This window comes from Equus quagga, chromosome 8 (genome assembly GCF_021613505.1).
Source record: "Equus quagga isolate Etosha38 chromosome 8, UCLA_HA_Equagga_1.0, whole genome shotgun sequence".
NCBI classification, from domain to species: Eukaryota; Metazoa; Chordata; class Mammalia; order Perissodactyla; family Equidae; genus Equus; species Equus quagga.
This window is the reverse complement of record NC_060274.1, coordinates 94,429,230-94,444,415: the sequence shown is the minus strand read 5'-3', so window position 1 is coordinate 94,444,415 and position 15,186 is coordinate 94,429,230. Positions and strand designations below refer to the sequence as shown.

Below are 15,186 nucleotides of genomic sequence, written 5' to 3'. Positions count from 1 at the left end.
GAGATGGCCAGATCATAGGACTAGAACTTAACATGCTGTTCAGGGCTTTATGTGTAGTTACCCTGAAGGCAAATAAATGAAGAAAAAGAATTACCATTTGGTGATATTGTGTTAAAAGCTACTATTACATCTTTTGAAGGACATATAGGGATGGTAGTTAAATGGATTAATAGCATAAGAGTTTGTCCATTTTATTCAATTTAGTAAATGAGTTGGCTATCATCATGTTAAAGGAAAAAAATTATTATAGTCCTTCATCAGTGACAATGAATTCTGGTGCCTATTCTTGATCTGTTTGGCCATATTTGTGGTTTGGGAAAAGAAGAGACCTGCAGAATGGCAAGTATTCTTTTAAGTACACTATCTGTCCACTGTGCTTAAGCCTACAGGTCAACATTACCACGTGTATATTCTCTCTCTTTCTCTCTCTCTTTCTCTGTCACACACACACACACACACACACACACACACACACACACACAGTTCTTATCCAACACTTCTACCATTTCTAATTCCTCCTCTGTTGCTAGATTTTTAAATTTTTCTTTTCTGTCCTCAGCTCCTCTCTGGCTTCTTTGCCCCTCCTAAATGCTGCCTGTACCATGACACCCCCAAACACACACACACACCAGTTTCAAGTTTTTCAGCCTTTTATTATCCAGAAGAATTTAGCTACCATTTTTTTGGTTCCTAAGCATACCCTTTTGAAGATACCCATAGTTCCACCTGTGGGGATTTACCAGTGAGCTTTTCTAGCAAACAAAGGCGTATCTCCTGTGTCTTTGAACCAGCTACAACTGATATCCGTAAACATTTGTATTATCCCAGGAGCATGCAGGCCTTGTAGAAAGAAGGGAAGGGTAGGGGAGAAAGAGAGAGTGTGTGGATACAGGGAGCCAAAAGATTTAATAAAAATCTCAGATAACTCCATCTTCCAGGCAAAGTCATCATTCATTATCCTGCTGTTGCATATTTTCTGGACATTTTTCTTCAGTATCATGAAATTCAGAAAATAGTATTTTCTCTAATTTGTTCCAAACCAGCCCCATTTGCAGGGAGGTTGTTGGGGTCCTCTCTCAATCACTGTCTGCCCATTGACTTTCAGAGGCTGCATATACTCTCCTGTTATACGATGAGCTGCTGGAATGGTCTGATCGGCCCCTCCGGGAGTTCCTGACCTACCCCATGCAAACAGAATGGCAGCGCAAAGAGCACCTGCACCTCGCCATCATCCAGAACTTTGACAGAGGCAAAGTAAGTAGCCCTGCCCACCCATGACCTCTCCCAAGGTGATTGTGTTGGTGTCACATTTCCTTTATTTCTAGGTCACTGATGCCCACCTCCTGAAGCAGGGGCCTTCAAATTTTAATGGGCATCCAAACACCCAAGAGTTTGTTGAAAGGCAGATTCCCAGTCCCCGCTCCTAGACATTCTGATGAAGTAGGTCTGGTGTGGGGCACGGATTCTGTGATTTTAATGAAGACTCCAGGAGATTCCAGTGTGTGTGAACTTTGGACCACACTTTGAGAAATGCTGATCTAGAGGTTTTGACACCCAGGCATTTTATAAGGGTGAAAAACCATTATCACTCTCCCCTCACCACCCCCAATTGGCATGTATTCTGTTGCAGTCCACTTTTTTTTAAGGCAAAATAAATGAAACTAAGTTTGTTTAAAGAATTTTATGGTATCTCATCATACACTTAGAGGTGCCCTGGGGCGTCAAAAAACCACACTGAGCTAACACAATTCAGCACATCACCTCACTCCACCTGCCTCTTTCTGCAAGGGTTGCAACACTCTTTAAAGAAAAGTTGTGAATTTGACCACAGTTGAGTTGAAGACTTGGATGCTTTGGTGATATGTGTCTTAGATTTAAATGTATCTTCCAAATTGCCAAGGTTAAACAGACAATTAAAATAAAACCAGTGGCTGTCATTCTTTTACAAAACATAATTGTACACCCAAAAATGTGATGCAAGGGAATTGCTTCCTTCCTGTCCTCTTATTATTTGTCTAACTACACTGGCCTCTCGTCCCTTAGGTTAATAGCAAGGAAATGCCTTTGTGCCCTCCTGCAGTAAAATTTCCACCTGTACGATAAGCTGTTACACAATCTCTGGCTGCGTATATTGGCCCATTCCCAGGAGTTTGTGCTCCATGAGAGGTTGCAAACTATGGCCCTTGGGTCCAATGGCTCACCACCTGTTTCTGTTCAGTCTGCAATCTAAGAATTGCTTTTCCATTTTTAAATGATTGAAAGAAATCCAAAGAAGAAGAATATCTGACATGTGAAAATTACATGAAATTCACATTTCAGTGTCCATAGATTACAGATTTAGTGGAACACAGCCAAGTTTATTCGTATCTATGGCTGCTTTCGTGCTTTAATGGCAGAGTTGAGTAGTTGTGACAAAGGTTATACGGCCCACAGAAACTAAAGTATTGGTGTCTGGCTCTTAGCAGAAAAGGTTTGCCCAATACCTGGGCTAGATTGAAGAATTTTTGTATTTCTGCTAAGGGTAACCTGCTGGATTAGACCCTCACGATTTACATGCGCATTGGAGCCAAGCGAGGAATCTAGTGTGTCAGTTGTGGATAATTAGGCCTTAGGAGTCGGTGGTAATTCCCCCTCAGCACCGAGGGCCTGTTTATTCATCTACTGGGCTGTTGTGGAACTGTAGTTATTTCAAGATGATGCTGCTGAAATGACACCAGAAAATGTTTCTGCACCATATGTTAATGCCTGTTGTGATAGATTATCATTTCCAACTTCCTAAAGATTTTTAATAGTTTACATGTTAATTATGTGCTGTTTTCCTGCTTGATGTTGCACTGATACTATTAAAAGTAGGTTATACAGATTAAGAAGTAAGACTTGGGGCCAGCCCGTGGCCAAGTGGTTAAAGTTCTGCACGCTCCGCCTTGGCATGCCGGGTTTGCAGGTTCAGATCCTGGTACAGACCTACTCCACTCATCAGCCATGCTGTAGAGAGGCATCCCACATACAAAGGAGAGGAAGATTGGCACAGATGTTAGCTCAGGGCTAATCTTCCTCAAGCAAAAGAAGAGGAGGATTGGCAATGGATGTTAGCTCAGGGCTAATCTTCCTCACAAAAAAAAGAAAGAAAAGAAGTAAGACTTGATGATCTGAAGCAGTCGTATCCTGACCTCTGGGTGGAAGTAAGTAAATGTTCTGGGATCATTAATGTTTACATTATTCATTTGTCCACAGTGTTGGGAGAATGGCATCATCTTGTGCCGGAAGATTGCAGAGCAGTACGAGAGTTATTATGACTACAGAAACCTGAGCAAGATGAGGGTAAGGTACCTGGATGCATGCTGATCAGGCTGTGGCATCCTTTTTTGATTAGTTTTCCAGTACTGTTCTATGAAATTAACTTTGTGATCATCTTGATGTGTCTGGTAGAAAGCTTTTTTAAGATATGTCTTTCCTCTGAGGCATACTCAGCTATTTATACAGAGAAATAGCAAGTTGATCTGCACGATGCTTTTGATTAAGATACAAAAAGTGAGCCCTTGATCTGTTCTAGACGCCGCGTCTGAACTTCACAGTCTGCTCCAGGATTAATACTTTTAGTTTATTGAGGGAAATCTCCACACTGCTTGAAGAGCTTCTCACTTGTACACAAATCTCTGTAATAAGATCCCATTCTTAGTCCCATAATCTGTACACTAAATAGTAGAAATGGCTAACTGACCCATTTTTAAATATTTTGGGGCTAAATTCCATAGGCGTCAAGTCTCTTTAGCTTCAGAAATATGTTTTTATTTGTTAAATCTAAACCAAGGTCTTAGTACCTAAGGTCAAGGAGTTCAATGTTCTGTGTCCCTGAGCCAGATGTGTTATACCTTCTTTTCTTTCAGGTTCAGACAAGTCCTTCTTGTCTTCCAAGTCCTTCTTCTTCAGAGTCATGAATGTTTTGTGTCATCTTGTAACACTTAAGCTCTTCAGGGTTTCTAAAATAGGATCAGCTTTTATGTATTTTTAAAAAAAGATTATGATGTTGTCTTTGAATTCTGAGGTAGCACTATAAGAGATGATATCGTAAACCTCTAACAGCTCGTAAAATCCTTTACACCATAAGTAACTTATTTAACTGGCAGGAGCCAGCCCTGTCTTTTTGGCACAGTATTTAATGTCAGCGGTTCATCGACATTTCTCCTAACATGAAAACCAAAGAGAAAAAACCTTGTTTTAGCTTCAGTCCATCATGCTGACTCTGGGAGGCCCTGCAGTTTTGTATAAAAACGTTGCCGTGCTTCTCTTGGCATCCTGTCCCTGTAACAGAAGCGAGGTTACAGTGTTTACCCGTGAGTGCCCTTGGGTGCCGTAGTCACTAAGATTTTTATAAACCCAAAGCATTACACTTCATGCCAATTACTCTTTCGGGGGCTGTTACTGGGGGTGGGGGGAAGGGGGAAAGTTTTTAAGTGCAATATTAGTCTTTCTCTGGAAACCCTGGGGATGATAATGCCACAAATGGGAAACCATAAGCTTTATGAGCTTCATAGTTCCAACAATGTCAAAGACACACTAAGAGCTTTCAGCCCAGACAGCACTTTACACTGTGGGCTTCCTTTGGTTTGCTTTGTCGGTTTATCCCTGTCCAACCTGTGCAAGGTTGCCCCTTCCAGGTATCCTGAATCACCACGTCCAAGGAGAAACACAGCCACAGGTGAGTGCATCTGGCACTAGGATTCTCCAGAAAGGTTTTGCTGCTAATAGTTCATGTTGAGAAAATATTTCCTCAATAGAATGTGCATAGAAATCATTTTCTCTGGTAAGGACATGTAATAATATACTTGATCCTTTTTTAAAGCAGAGGTCAGCAGACTACAGCCTGTGGGCCTCACAGAATGAGTAGTTGTGACAGGGACCATATGGCCTGCAAAGCCTAAAATACTCATTCTCTGACCATTCACGGAATAAGTTTGCTGATCCCTGCCTTAAAGCATAGAAAGGGAGTCAAACCTTCTGTTTCACAAACTGAATTAAAATGGAGTTCTCCTTTGTATAGAAGAAATATCCTCTTCCAAAAATTGGTGGGGCTGAAAGATGAGATAAGATGATTAGAATTTCTCCTGTGCTTTCCTAGATGATGGAAGCCTCTTTATATGACAAAATTATGGACCAGCAACGTCTTGAACCAGAGTTCTTTAGAGTTGGATTTTATGGAAAAAAATTTCCATTTTTCTTAAGAGTAAGTAATATGCTACTTAATTTGCCTTTATATTCCCAATATAGATATCCAAATCAAGAAAACTAAGATACTAATGACATTTTATCCTTTTTAGACAGGTAATAACATCATGAGATTTCTTTTAACCTTTTCCTTTGCAAACATCGTACTAATCTAGAATGCTTTGTTCCGAATGATTTCTCAAGATGGCAAACAATCTTTTGATTTTTCTTCCAAAGTTTCTAAGTTTACTATACTTCATGAGCAATCCTTGGTGATTGTAGTTGTTTCCTTTGTGTGATGGATAGTCACTATCCTATTCGGTCTGCAGTTTCTGGAGAGTTAGAGAAAAATAGCAGATCATGGTGGAGGCTGGGAGTTGTAGACTATAGAAAACATTGCCGATTCACATCATGTGGAAACCCTACCTCCAGAATCATGTGAAGCATGTTGTTTGGCCTAGTTGATGACTTTGTGAAAAGGTAAATGTCACCCAGCAAAGAGATCCAATTTATTGCTAGTACAAATTCTTTCTACAAAGGAAAATTTTCCAGACATTCTAAGGTACCTCCTGGATAATAAAACATTTGACTCCATTCTTGTGATTTTTCACCTCATGCCAAGTAATATCTTATATGCCTGATATTTACTGAACACTTCAGAATGTGTGTAACATCTTACTTATATGAAAACTTATTGGTGGGGAGAGGAAATGGAGCTCCCCAAGCAGCTAAGGAGAAGTGTCTGTGGTAATTTGTAAAATTGAGTGAATTCATTACAAACTTTAAATCTCGATATACAAATATTTTGGTATTTGTGTTGCCCTTAATCTTGCTTTAACTATCAGTACTTATGAGTAGATATAGGTTAGGGGTACTTGAAGGAGAAGGGAGAGGAAAAAGATTTGGCTTCATTGTTTGTTTAATAATAATTGATCTGCCTTTCAGGATGAAAGTTTTATACGTATATTTATTTATTCATATATTTATATATAGTCATATATATATTCCAAAATATCCAAACACCATAGGCAAAGATTCATTTTAGTATCACATGGAACAAACATTGAAATGACAGGTTGATATCATTTTTAATTGATTGAAATGACTGTGTTTTTGGGTGCCACACAGACATAAGTAAAATCTCCTTTTTGGGTTAAAAGAGAATCCAAACAATGTTGTGCGTAGTCACAAAACTCACTCTGAAGATGGGTCTGCCTAAAGACAGAGAGGAGCTTGATCCTGAATCAAAAACAATGACAAATTCAGAACACTTGCTGAATTTGAAAGACTAAATTTTAAAAGTGGACGATGCTAGGCCTGAGCTGACATCATCAACCCCCTGCGGAGGGCACATGGCCTGGATCCAGGTTCCGAGTAGAGTGAGAGGCATTCTAGAGTTGTGAGCAGCACAGAGGGCCATAGACCCCATAAGAGACCCCACAGGAGGGTCCAGATGTGACCCTGCTACAGCAGACCCACTTCCTCTGTTGGCTCAAAATCATGCAAAGTAAAAGATTATGTTTCTTCCATATCATACTCAAGGCTAACTGACCCATTATACACAGTAGGTACAGTGGTTAGAGACCATAATAGTTTTAGATGGCCCACAAAACTGTTGTAATTTATTTTAAAAATCAGAAGGAAAAAGGGAATTTTCAGGTTGAAAAAAATGTTACAATGTATATTATATTGTATATTATACATGAGATAATATTGATATACTTGTCTTTATACCAAATCAGTCATACAATATGATTTTTAATGTTTTTTGAAGGAAGGGGCCCACAAAAGTCCTAATGTAGCCCTAATCAAATTCTGAGTTCAGCTAGCCAGTGTACTGTGAAGTACCCTAGACATCTGTCCAGCTTATGCAATTAATGTTAATTAAAGTATAAAGTTAAAAAATAAGTGGTAGTTTAGGAGCCATAATTTTAAAGGAAATTTAGCAAATAAATTTTGTTAAAAAGTCAATTAGAATAAATCAATCTCTATATCATCAGTCTTTTAAAAACAGCTTTTCTAACTATAAATGACATTTCCTTCAAAATGAAAGCGAAGGGTCACCCTCTATTGGTTTCTAGAGGGCATTGCATCCTTCAGAATCATGAGCCTAGACTTCTTAGAAAACCAGATTCTAGTCACTTCTTCGATTTTAAAACAAGCAAATATTAATATTAAAAATTTCCTTTCTATTGATCAATTTCAAGATAATTTTTAAAGCTCAAGTACAATACATTTATATAATTGTATGCTCTAAGTAGCTTTTTTACCCTCATGGAAAATGGGTTCTTTATTGACAGTGTTTTATCTGCATAGGGTATCTCTGGCTAATGATTCCTCTGGGGAGACAGACTGAGCTCAAGGATGGGAAAAGATAGACTTTTCATTGTATGCTCTGTACTATTTAGGTTTTTGTTTTTACCCTAAGTGTATATTTCTTTTTCAAAAGAAAGACAATAAAAAATCTTAAGTATTAAAAATTTGACCAAGCAATTCTACTCCTAGCTATATACTCCAGAGAGTTGAAAACATACATCCACAAAAGACCTATACACAAATGTTCATAGCAGCATTATTCATAATAGCCAAAAAGTGGAAGCAGCCCAAATGTCCATCAACTGATGAATGGATAAACAAAATATGGTATATCTATACAATGGAATATTCAGCAATAAAAAAGGAATGAAGTACTCATATATGCTACAAAATGGAAGAACTTTGAGAATATTATGTTAGGTGAAAGAAGCCAGTCACAAAAGTCCACAAGTTGTATAATTCCATTTATGTGAAATGTCCAGAATAGGCGTATCCACAGAAACAGAAGGTAGATTAGTGGTTGCCAGGGCCTGGGGGAAGGGGGAAATAGGCAGTGACTGCTAATGGGTATGGGTTTCTTTTGGGGGTAGTGAAAATATTCTGAAATTAGATAGCGTTGATAGTTGCACAACTCCGTGAATATACTAAAAACAACTGAATTGTACACTTTAAAGGGGTGAATTTTATGGTATGTGAACTATATCTCGATAAATCTGTGATTTAAAAAAAAGCATTGATGGGGGAATGTTTAATTCCTTTTTATTTGTTGGCAACTCAAATATCAGACCCCAAATTTATTTTTATCTAGAAACGACTTCTTAATACCATTGAACAACCATATGCTAGAAGTAACTCCGCTGATTTCACAAACTCTTGTTACATATAAGCATTGCTTTAAAAATGTTTCGGTTATTAGAGTATTCAGATATTTATTTTGGGACTTCTGTAATATGCAGGAAGGTATGTACTGTCTTGTTTTATCAAACAAATTTATCGTTTTTTTTTTTTTTTTTTTTTTGGGTGAGAAGGATTGGCCCTGAGCTCACATCCATTATCAGTGCTGCTCACTTTTTCTTTGAGGAAGATGAGCCCTGAGCTAATATCTGTGCCAGTCTTCCTCTACTTTGTATGTGGGATGCCTCCACAGCATGACCTGATGAAGGGAATAGGTCTGCACCCGGGATCCAAACTTGCAAACCCCGGGCCGCCAAGGCAGATTGTGTGAAAGTTTGACCACTCTGCCAAAGGGCTGGCCCCAATTTATTATCTTTTGAGTAGAATAAAAAAAAATAAAGCATCAGAAAATATAACTTCTAGCTAGAAAGTTTTAAATATAGGATTCTTTTGGGGTCCTGATTCCTAGGTCATCTGTCTTAGCTTGTGTTTTCCAAAGGATCTTGATTTGTTCAGAAGTTTGTGGGGAACTGTGGCAGGTTCTCACAGCCCAGTCCCCACTCCTATTTCCTCTACTTGCCTGCAGCTGCTTTTTCTCAGCTGCACCCCTGAGCCCCCTGCCCACTGGTGATTTTTAGCTTCCTCAGTTTTGCTCCTAGTTCTTCCTTAGGGCATGTTACACTATCATGGGAACTTCATGGAGCTGAGAAACCAGACCACAAACCACTCTTTTTCATAAAGACCGTCAGGACATGCTCTCCTGCAACCTTTCTTGGTCTTGGTAGCTCTTAGGAGTATTTTCTGGATGTACATGTTCAGAACACAATGACCTCAGGCCTTGGACTGAGACTCGAGTTTGAATGTAGTTCCCCTGGACAAAGTACATAGTGATCTTGAGCCTTAGTTCTCTGATTATAAAATTGGGCAGGATGGGCAGGTAACTGCCTCTCAAGCTTTTTTGGGTTAAATAAGATAATGTGCAACGTGCCCAGTCAATGACTGTGCTCACCAATTGTAATTTCATTATCACTAAACTGTCAGAAAGACTTCCCTCATGTCTAACCCAGTCATTAAGGTACTTTTTGGAAACCTGCCCATCTTTCCAGCTCTCTGCCCTACCTCAGGGATAACCTCCACCATTCCTACCTAATGAGAGGGAGTCCTGACCCACAGAGTACTCGTATCTATTGTAAAACAAAACAAAAAACAGACAAAAATATGTTCAACATTTATCGAGCCCCTAAAACTCCTAAGTCTTAGCTTCTGCCAGTTAATAGGATTCCTGGCTACAGGAGGCTGAGCTGGGTTGATGAGGGCAAGGAAAATTCCCACGCCCGCCGTATTGAGACCCGGAATACACACCTGCTCAGCCTTCCTTTCTGCAGAGGGATCTAGTTAATGAAAGTGTTAAGGCTGATCTCTGTGGTCTTTTTAAAAAGAATGCAATAAAATGCATTTTTAGAGATTGCATTTATTTTCTTTTCCTCCAAATTGTTAGTTTATCTATGTAAGTTTGATATCCAGTTTATAAAAATAATCTTTAACACGTGCTTGTTAAGATTTAGAGGAAGCACAATTGCTTTGTGTTTCGTGCTCTGAGAATCAGATGCCTCTTTGCACCTCATGCAAGTGAACTGGGAAGAGTAAGGCAGGCTACTGGGTCTTATTAAAAGCAACAGAGAGTGAAACTCATGATCTTTGCCCTGCATTTTAATATTTGGGCAAATTTTTCAGACTGTTCCAGTGCATTTTTTTGCTGTTATAGTCTATTGATGTGGGGCATGTGCTCAGTTACTGCCAGTGTCATATTTTTTTGGCATAGTCTTAATTTCTTTTTTGATTTCGCCTCCAGAATAAGGAGTTTGTGTGCCGAGGGCATGACTATGAGAGACTGGAGGCCTTCCAACAGAGAATGCTGAACGAGTTCCCCCACGCCATCGCCATGCAACATGCCAACCAGCCCGATGAGACCATCTTCCAGGCGGAAGCTCAGTGTATCCACACCTAGAAAAGCTGGATTCCAGTTAGAATGAACTGGCCATTAGGTGCAGAGCATTTTCATGCTATTTCATGGTGCTTCAAATACCAGCAGGGTCACCCATGGTGGACAGGTTTCAGCAGAGCTTCCAGACTAAGACAGACTAGGAAGAAGGACCTGGCCACTCACTTCCAAAATAATTGGCCATGAAAACCCTATGAATAGCAGTGGAGCACTGTTTGATTTAGCACCGCGAGATGAGAGGGTGATGCGAAAAGACTGGGCAGGGTTCCGCTCTGCTGTACACAGGATTGCAAGGAGTTGGAATCAACTCCATGGCACTGACAACAGGAATTTTCACGTAAGGTTATTCAGTCCCTGGCCCCTTTTCAGTTGCCATGTTCTTACTCTCCCTCTTTCTCATCATCTTAATTTTAGCTTAGCTCCTTCTAAACAGAATTGTTCTATTTATTATCATGATGTCAGTTGAAAAGAAATTCCTTCAAGATTCTGTTAAAGAATTTTTTTCCTTTTCTGTATCTCAACCCTGCTTTTAAAGCTCTCTTAGTGATTTCCTTTAGAACAATTTGCGTATCATATTGAAACTACTTTAGTTCAAGAAAATAATAGCATTATGTTTACTGACACATTTCATTCACCCCCTTTTCCCCTGACATTTTTATTGTGAAATGAGGAAGGGAAGAGAAAGAGGTACCCCAGTATCTTTTGAGGGCTTTTAGCCAAGGCATCTGGGACAGTCTTTTATAATTGCTATATAATTGACACTCCTATTGTCTAAACATGAACAACTCAACTGAAATTACATAGGCCTTAGAGACAGAGGGAATTCACCCCAGCATGACTCTCTGAATCCTTCTGTCTCTTCCTGAAATTGATGATCTTAAAGAAGACCAGAAACTCCCACTGATAATTATGGATCCCATTTCAAAGCAGAAACTAAAATGCAACAGAAGCAAGTAATTACGCAAAGGAAAATATTATGCTATCCTTGTTTGAATGAGAAGGAGGTAAATATACAATACAATATAGGTAATTTTTTAAAATATCAGCTACAACTAAACATTCTGCTTATCAATACAAGATATGGGAGAGTGGATACCACAAATGTGGGAAGGCTGCAGATACAGCATCACACAGGTAAATACAAGTCACTGTTGTGTCTTTGGTCATGGTTGTGTGGGTATTTATACATTATTTAAAAAACAAATAAAGAATGGCCATGCATGGACTAAAGAGTATCTCATGCATGAACTAAAGATAACAAGGATTAGAATTAATACAACTCTGAGTACCTGAGATCTAAACCATTCCCACCCACCCTCACCAAAAAAAAAAAAAGAAAAAAGAAAAGCAGCGATAAATAAATTCACAGGTCATAGAAATTTTAAACCAATACTTTTTCAGAGTCACCTACCTAAAACTAATTCAAGGCCTGTTGTTTGAGAAGTGATTTGCTATGAACTGAGTTCTGGGGACCTTCTTGGCAGTTTTTTAAATTACTTCAACCCAAATGGAGACACCAGATAGTTACCATCCTTTTCTCTCTGCCACAGCTCAGCTCAAGCCAGATTTCCATGGAGTTTGCCAAGTTGGGTTCCCTCCTTGACTCTAATTCTAGATTTGCAGATCTATGCTGTGACTCCCATTCCGGAGAGCCAGGAGGTGCTGCAGAGAGAGGGTGTTCCAGACAACATCAAAAGTTTCTATAAAGTGAATCATATCTGGAAATTCCGTTATGACAGACCATTTCACAAAGGCACTAAAGATAAAGAGAATGAATTCAAGGTACTGTGCAGTTCTTATTACATGCCGTTTCCCCACTTAGACTGTGAGCTGCTTGGGGTAAGACTGGCTAAATATTTACTCAGGATAGAGTCAAGTGACAGAACCAGAAGGGACCGGAAATCGTAGTCTAGTGGTTCTCGAACTCTGCTGTGTATTCGGGTGACATGGGGTGCTTTCTAACCGAGCAGATTTCTGGCCCCAGCCTGGAAATTCTAACTCAGTAGGTCTGAGAAAAGGCCCTGAAATTGGCTTCTTTCTGACAATTCCAATGCCAGTGGTTCTAGGACCAGTCTTTGAGATTTCATCGCTGAGCTCAGTCCTCTATTCATTCCTGTGGAACCACTTGTGGGACCCTCAGGATATGTATTTTCAGATTCAGTAGAGTGCAATGAGTAAAAAATACATAATGAATCGGGAAAGAGGATTTCTGAGAAAGAGAAGGGTTGGGTAGACTTCTGGTACAATGGGAAGGTTCTATGCCATCTTCTGCTGCTGCTTCATCTGAGAATGGTGTGTGATTAGGACTTCCTAGATGACACAGAGTAAAAGCAAACCAAAGACTCCTTGCATGTTTTGAGTTCTCTGGTGTGAGTAGTTTCAATGTGCCTTGCTAATTAAGAGCTCCTTCAGCCAGAAAGGAATGCCGCTTCTTACAGCCCGACTGTGGGGAAAAGAGCAAGGTTGTTCCACAGATAAATTATAATCTGCTCTTTCCTTGACAACAGTGACATAGCAAGACCAGATAGAGCCCCAGGTAGTCAGTATTTTCTCCTCCTAAATAAAGAATGCAAAGCAAACTTACTGCTATGGATTAATTGGCTTAGCTTCTTTCACCATAGTTAGTTTCTATTTAGGCTGGGAAATGTTCTCCTAACACTGTCAGTAATGATTGTCTCATGTTAACTCACCTTGTCACCTCTGCCTAAGTGTCAATTCCCAGTGCTCCCAGCGGTAACTCCAGAAATTATTCACAGACAAGTGATCAGAAGGGGAAGCTGTGATAGTTGCGTAGTGTTGTGATGGGACTGAAACAAAGAGCAGGCCTTTGTGCAAGGAAGTTTGATGGGTTAAATACCAAGGCAAGGAAACCATTGGAAAACAGCACTGTGATGTTCTTGAAAAGATCTCTGATTATTTTCTAGTCCTTTTGGATACTTATATTTTTCTTTTTTTCCCTCCAACACCAATTAAAGATCATTAGTTTATGATATAATTTTCATTGCAATCGATTCCAGTGAATAGGAAGTCAGTCAATTGACGTGCTCAGTCACGTTCTAATTACCCATAGACCCTGCACTAGAACCTGTGCCTTCTGATACCTCCTTCTCTAGGACGTTTTCCACTGCACCACATTTCCTTGTGGCCGTCACTTTAAATAGTGATCAATGGTATAGCAGTCCCTCTAAAAAAATAATAAATCTGGCTCCTTATTCCTGTGCTTACAGCCCTCGGCATCTGGCTCCAGCCCACTCATCCCCCTGCTCCCCTCAGCTCCAGCAACTCCGAATTTCTCTCCCCATCTCTTGCCATGCCCTTTCACAAGCCGCCCCGCGTCTCTGCGCTGCTGCTTCCTGCTGTCTGCAGTGCTTCCCCCACTCTCCGCCTGGCAAACTCCTACTCACTCTTCTAGATTCCGCTCACGTGTCACCTCCTCCGAGAAGTGCTGTCCTCCTCCCACAGGGTGGCATGGCGTGCCTGCCTCCTCCTCTGCCTTCTCAGCATTCCTGTCGTTTCACCTCTTTTGAGTCCCTATTGACCCGCTTCCCTACCTGCCACCAGAACACTTGGAGTTCCTGTCACAGGGTCTCTGGCATAATCATTTCAGTGTATCTTGGCTGGCACAAAGAAATCCTTCCACTTTCTGTTGTTGTTGAATAAATGGCACTATTTTAGGAATTTTGCAAAGTTTATTATCCTTTTGGGAATGCATTTTGTTTAATAAGAAAAACGAGGCATAGATACAGAAACCTGGTTGACAAAAGAGAAACCCTCCATCCACAGCAGCGCTTACCAAAGGCAGCTGTGGATTCACGTGTCGTGAGGGTGCTTGTCCTGGCCAGAGGGAGCCCCAGCTTTTACATACAGATCCTCCTGCTTTACAGCAGTTCAGACGGGCACGAGACAGTGTGGCGCAGGGGATCTGGCAACAAAAAATCAGAAGTTCTTGTGGCTGGTTCTAGTGCTGGCTCTACACGTAATTAGAAGAGAGCTCTGAACAGGTCACGTTGCCTGTTTGAGGCTTAGTGTCTTCATCTTTAAAACAGAAAGATCAGGCTACATGATTCCTAAAGCCTTTCCTCCTTTAGGATTCTGTTATTCTAATCCTGTGTTAACCAGCTGATACTGCTACCCCTTCTAGAAAAAAATAGCTAGACCCCTTGAATGAAGAGAGTTTAAATTAGAATTTTAGAGAGATAGTGAAGAAAATAATGTGATGGCTTGTTTTTATATATTTAAGCTTGCTGTCTGAAGTAGATCATTTATTCTACACAGAAAAAAGTTTCAGACAATATACAATGGAATTATTAACGTAAGCTCCAGCAATGTCTTCCTGTGATCACTTCAGGAGTGCAAAGGGATTGCTGAAGTCCAGCATGGATACTAAAAAAAAAAGCTGACAGAAATAAGGAAAATTTGATAAAATGGAATGGCAAACATTAGTCATAGCTCAGTAACTAGAAAGCAGGACAACCTGGGGACTTAATTTGTTTTGTGTTTCCTAGAGTCTCTGGGTGGAGAGAACGTCATTATACTTGGTGCAGAGTTTGCCTGGAATTTCCCGCTGGTTTGAAGTGGAGAAGCGTGAAGTGGTAAGGATCTGAGCTTATTCTCAAGTTCCTTCTCATCACAGCCGCTCACCTGAAGTCATGCCATTTATTAATTGCTTCTGCTTTTGACTCAAAGTTCCTAGAAGCATCCTAGTAAGTTAGTGAATATTTATGATATTGACCACTAGACCAAGGCTTGAAGGGGAAGATTACTGTTGT

At 40.1% G+C, this 15,186-nt stretch overlaps 1 protein-coding gene across 4 annotated transcripts in view; it reads left to right on the top strand.

Moving 5' to 3' along the window:
• The window catches only part of DOCK4 (dedicator of cytokinesis 4), a 432,596-nt gene that overhangs the window by 392,004 nt on the left and 25,406 nt on the right, over positions 1-15,186 (top strand). For all 4 annotated transcript variants that reach the window (XM_046670233.1, XM_046670234.1, XM_046670231.1 and 1 more), the window contains exons 36-41: positions 1,106-1,254; positions 3,235-3,321; positions 5,120-5,224; positions 10,268-10,409; positions 12,033-12,199; positions 14,923-15,009. In XM_046670233.1, coding sequence (XP_046526189.1) covers positions 1,106-1,254; positions 3,235-3,321; positions 5,120-5,224; positions 10,268-10,409; positions 12,033-12,199; positions 14,923-15,009 — 737 coding nt within the window. The remainder of the gene's footprint in view (positions 1-1,105; positions 1,255-3,234; positions 3,322-5,119; positions 5,225-10,267; positions 10,410-12,032; positions 12,200-14,922; positions 15,010-15,186) is intronic.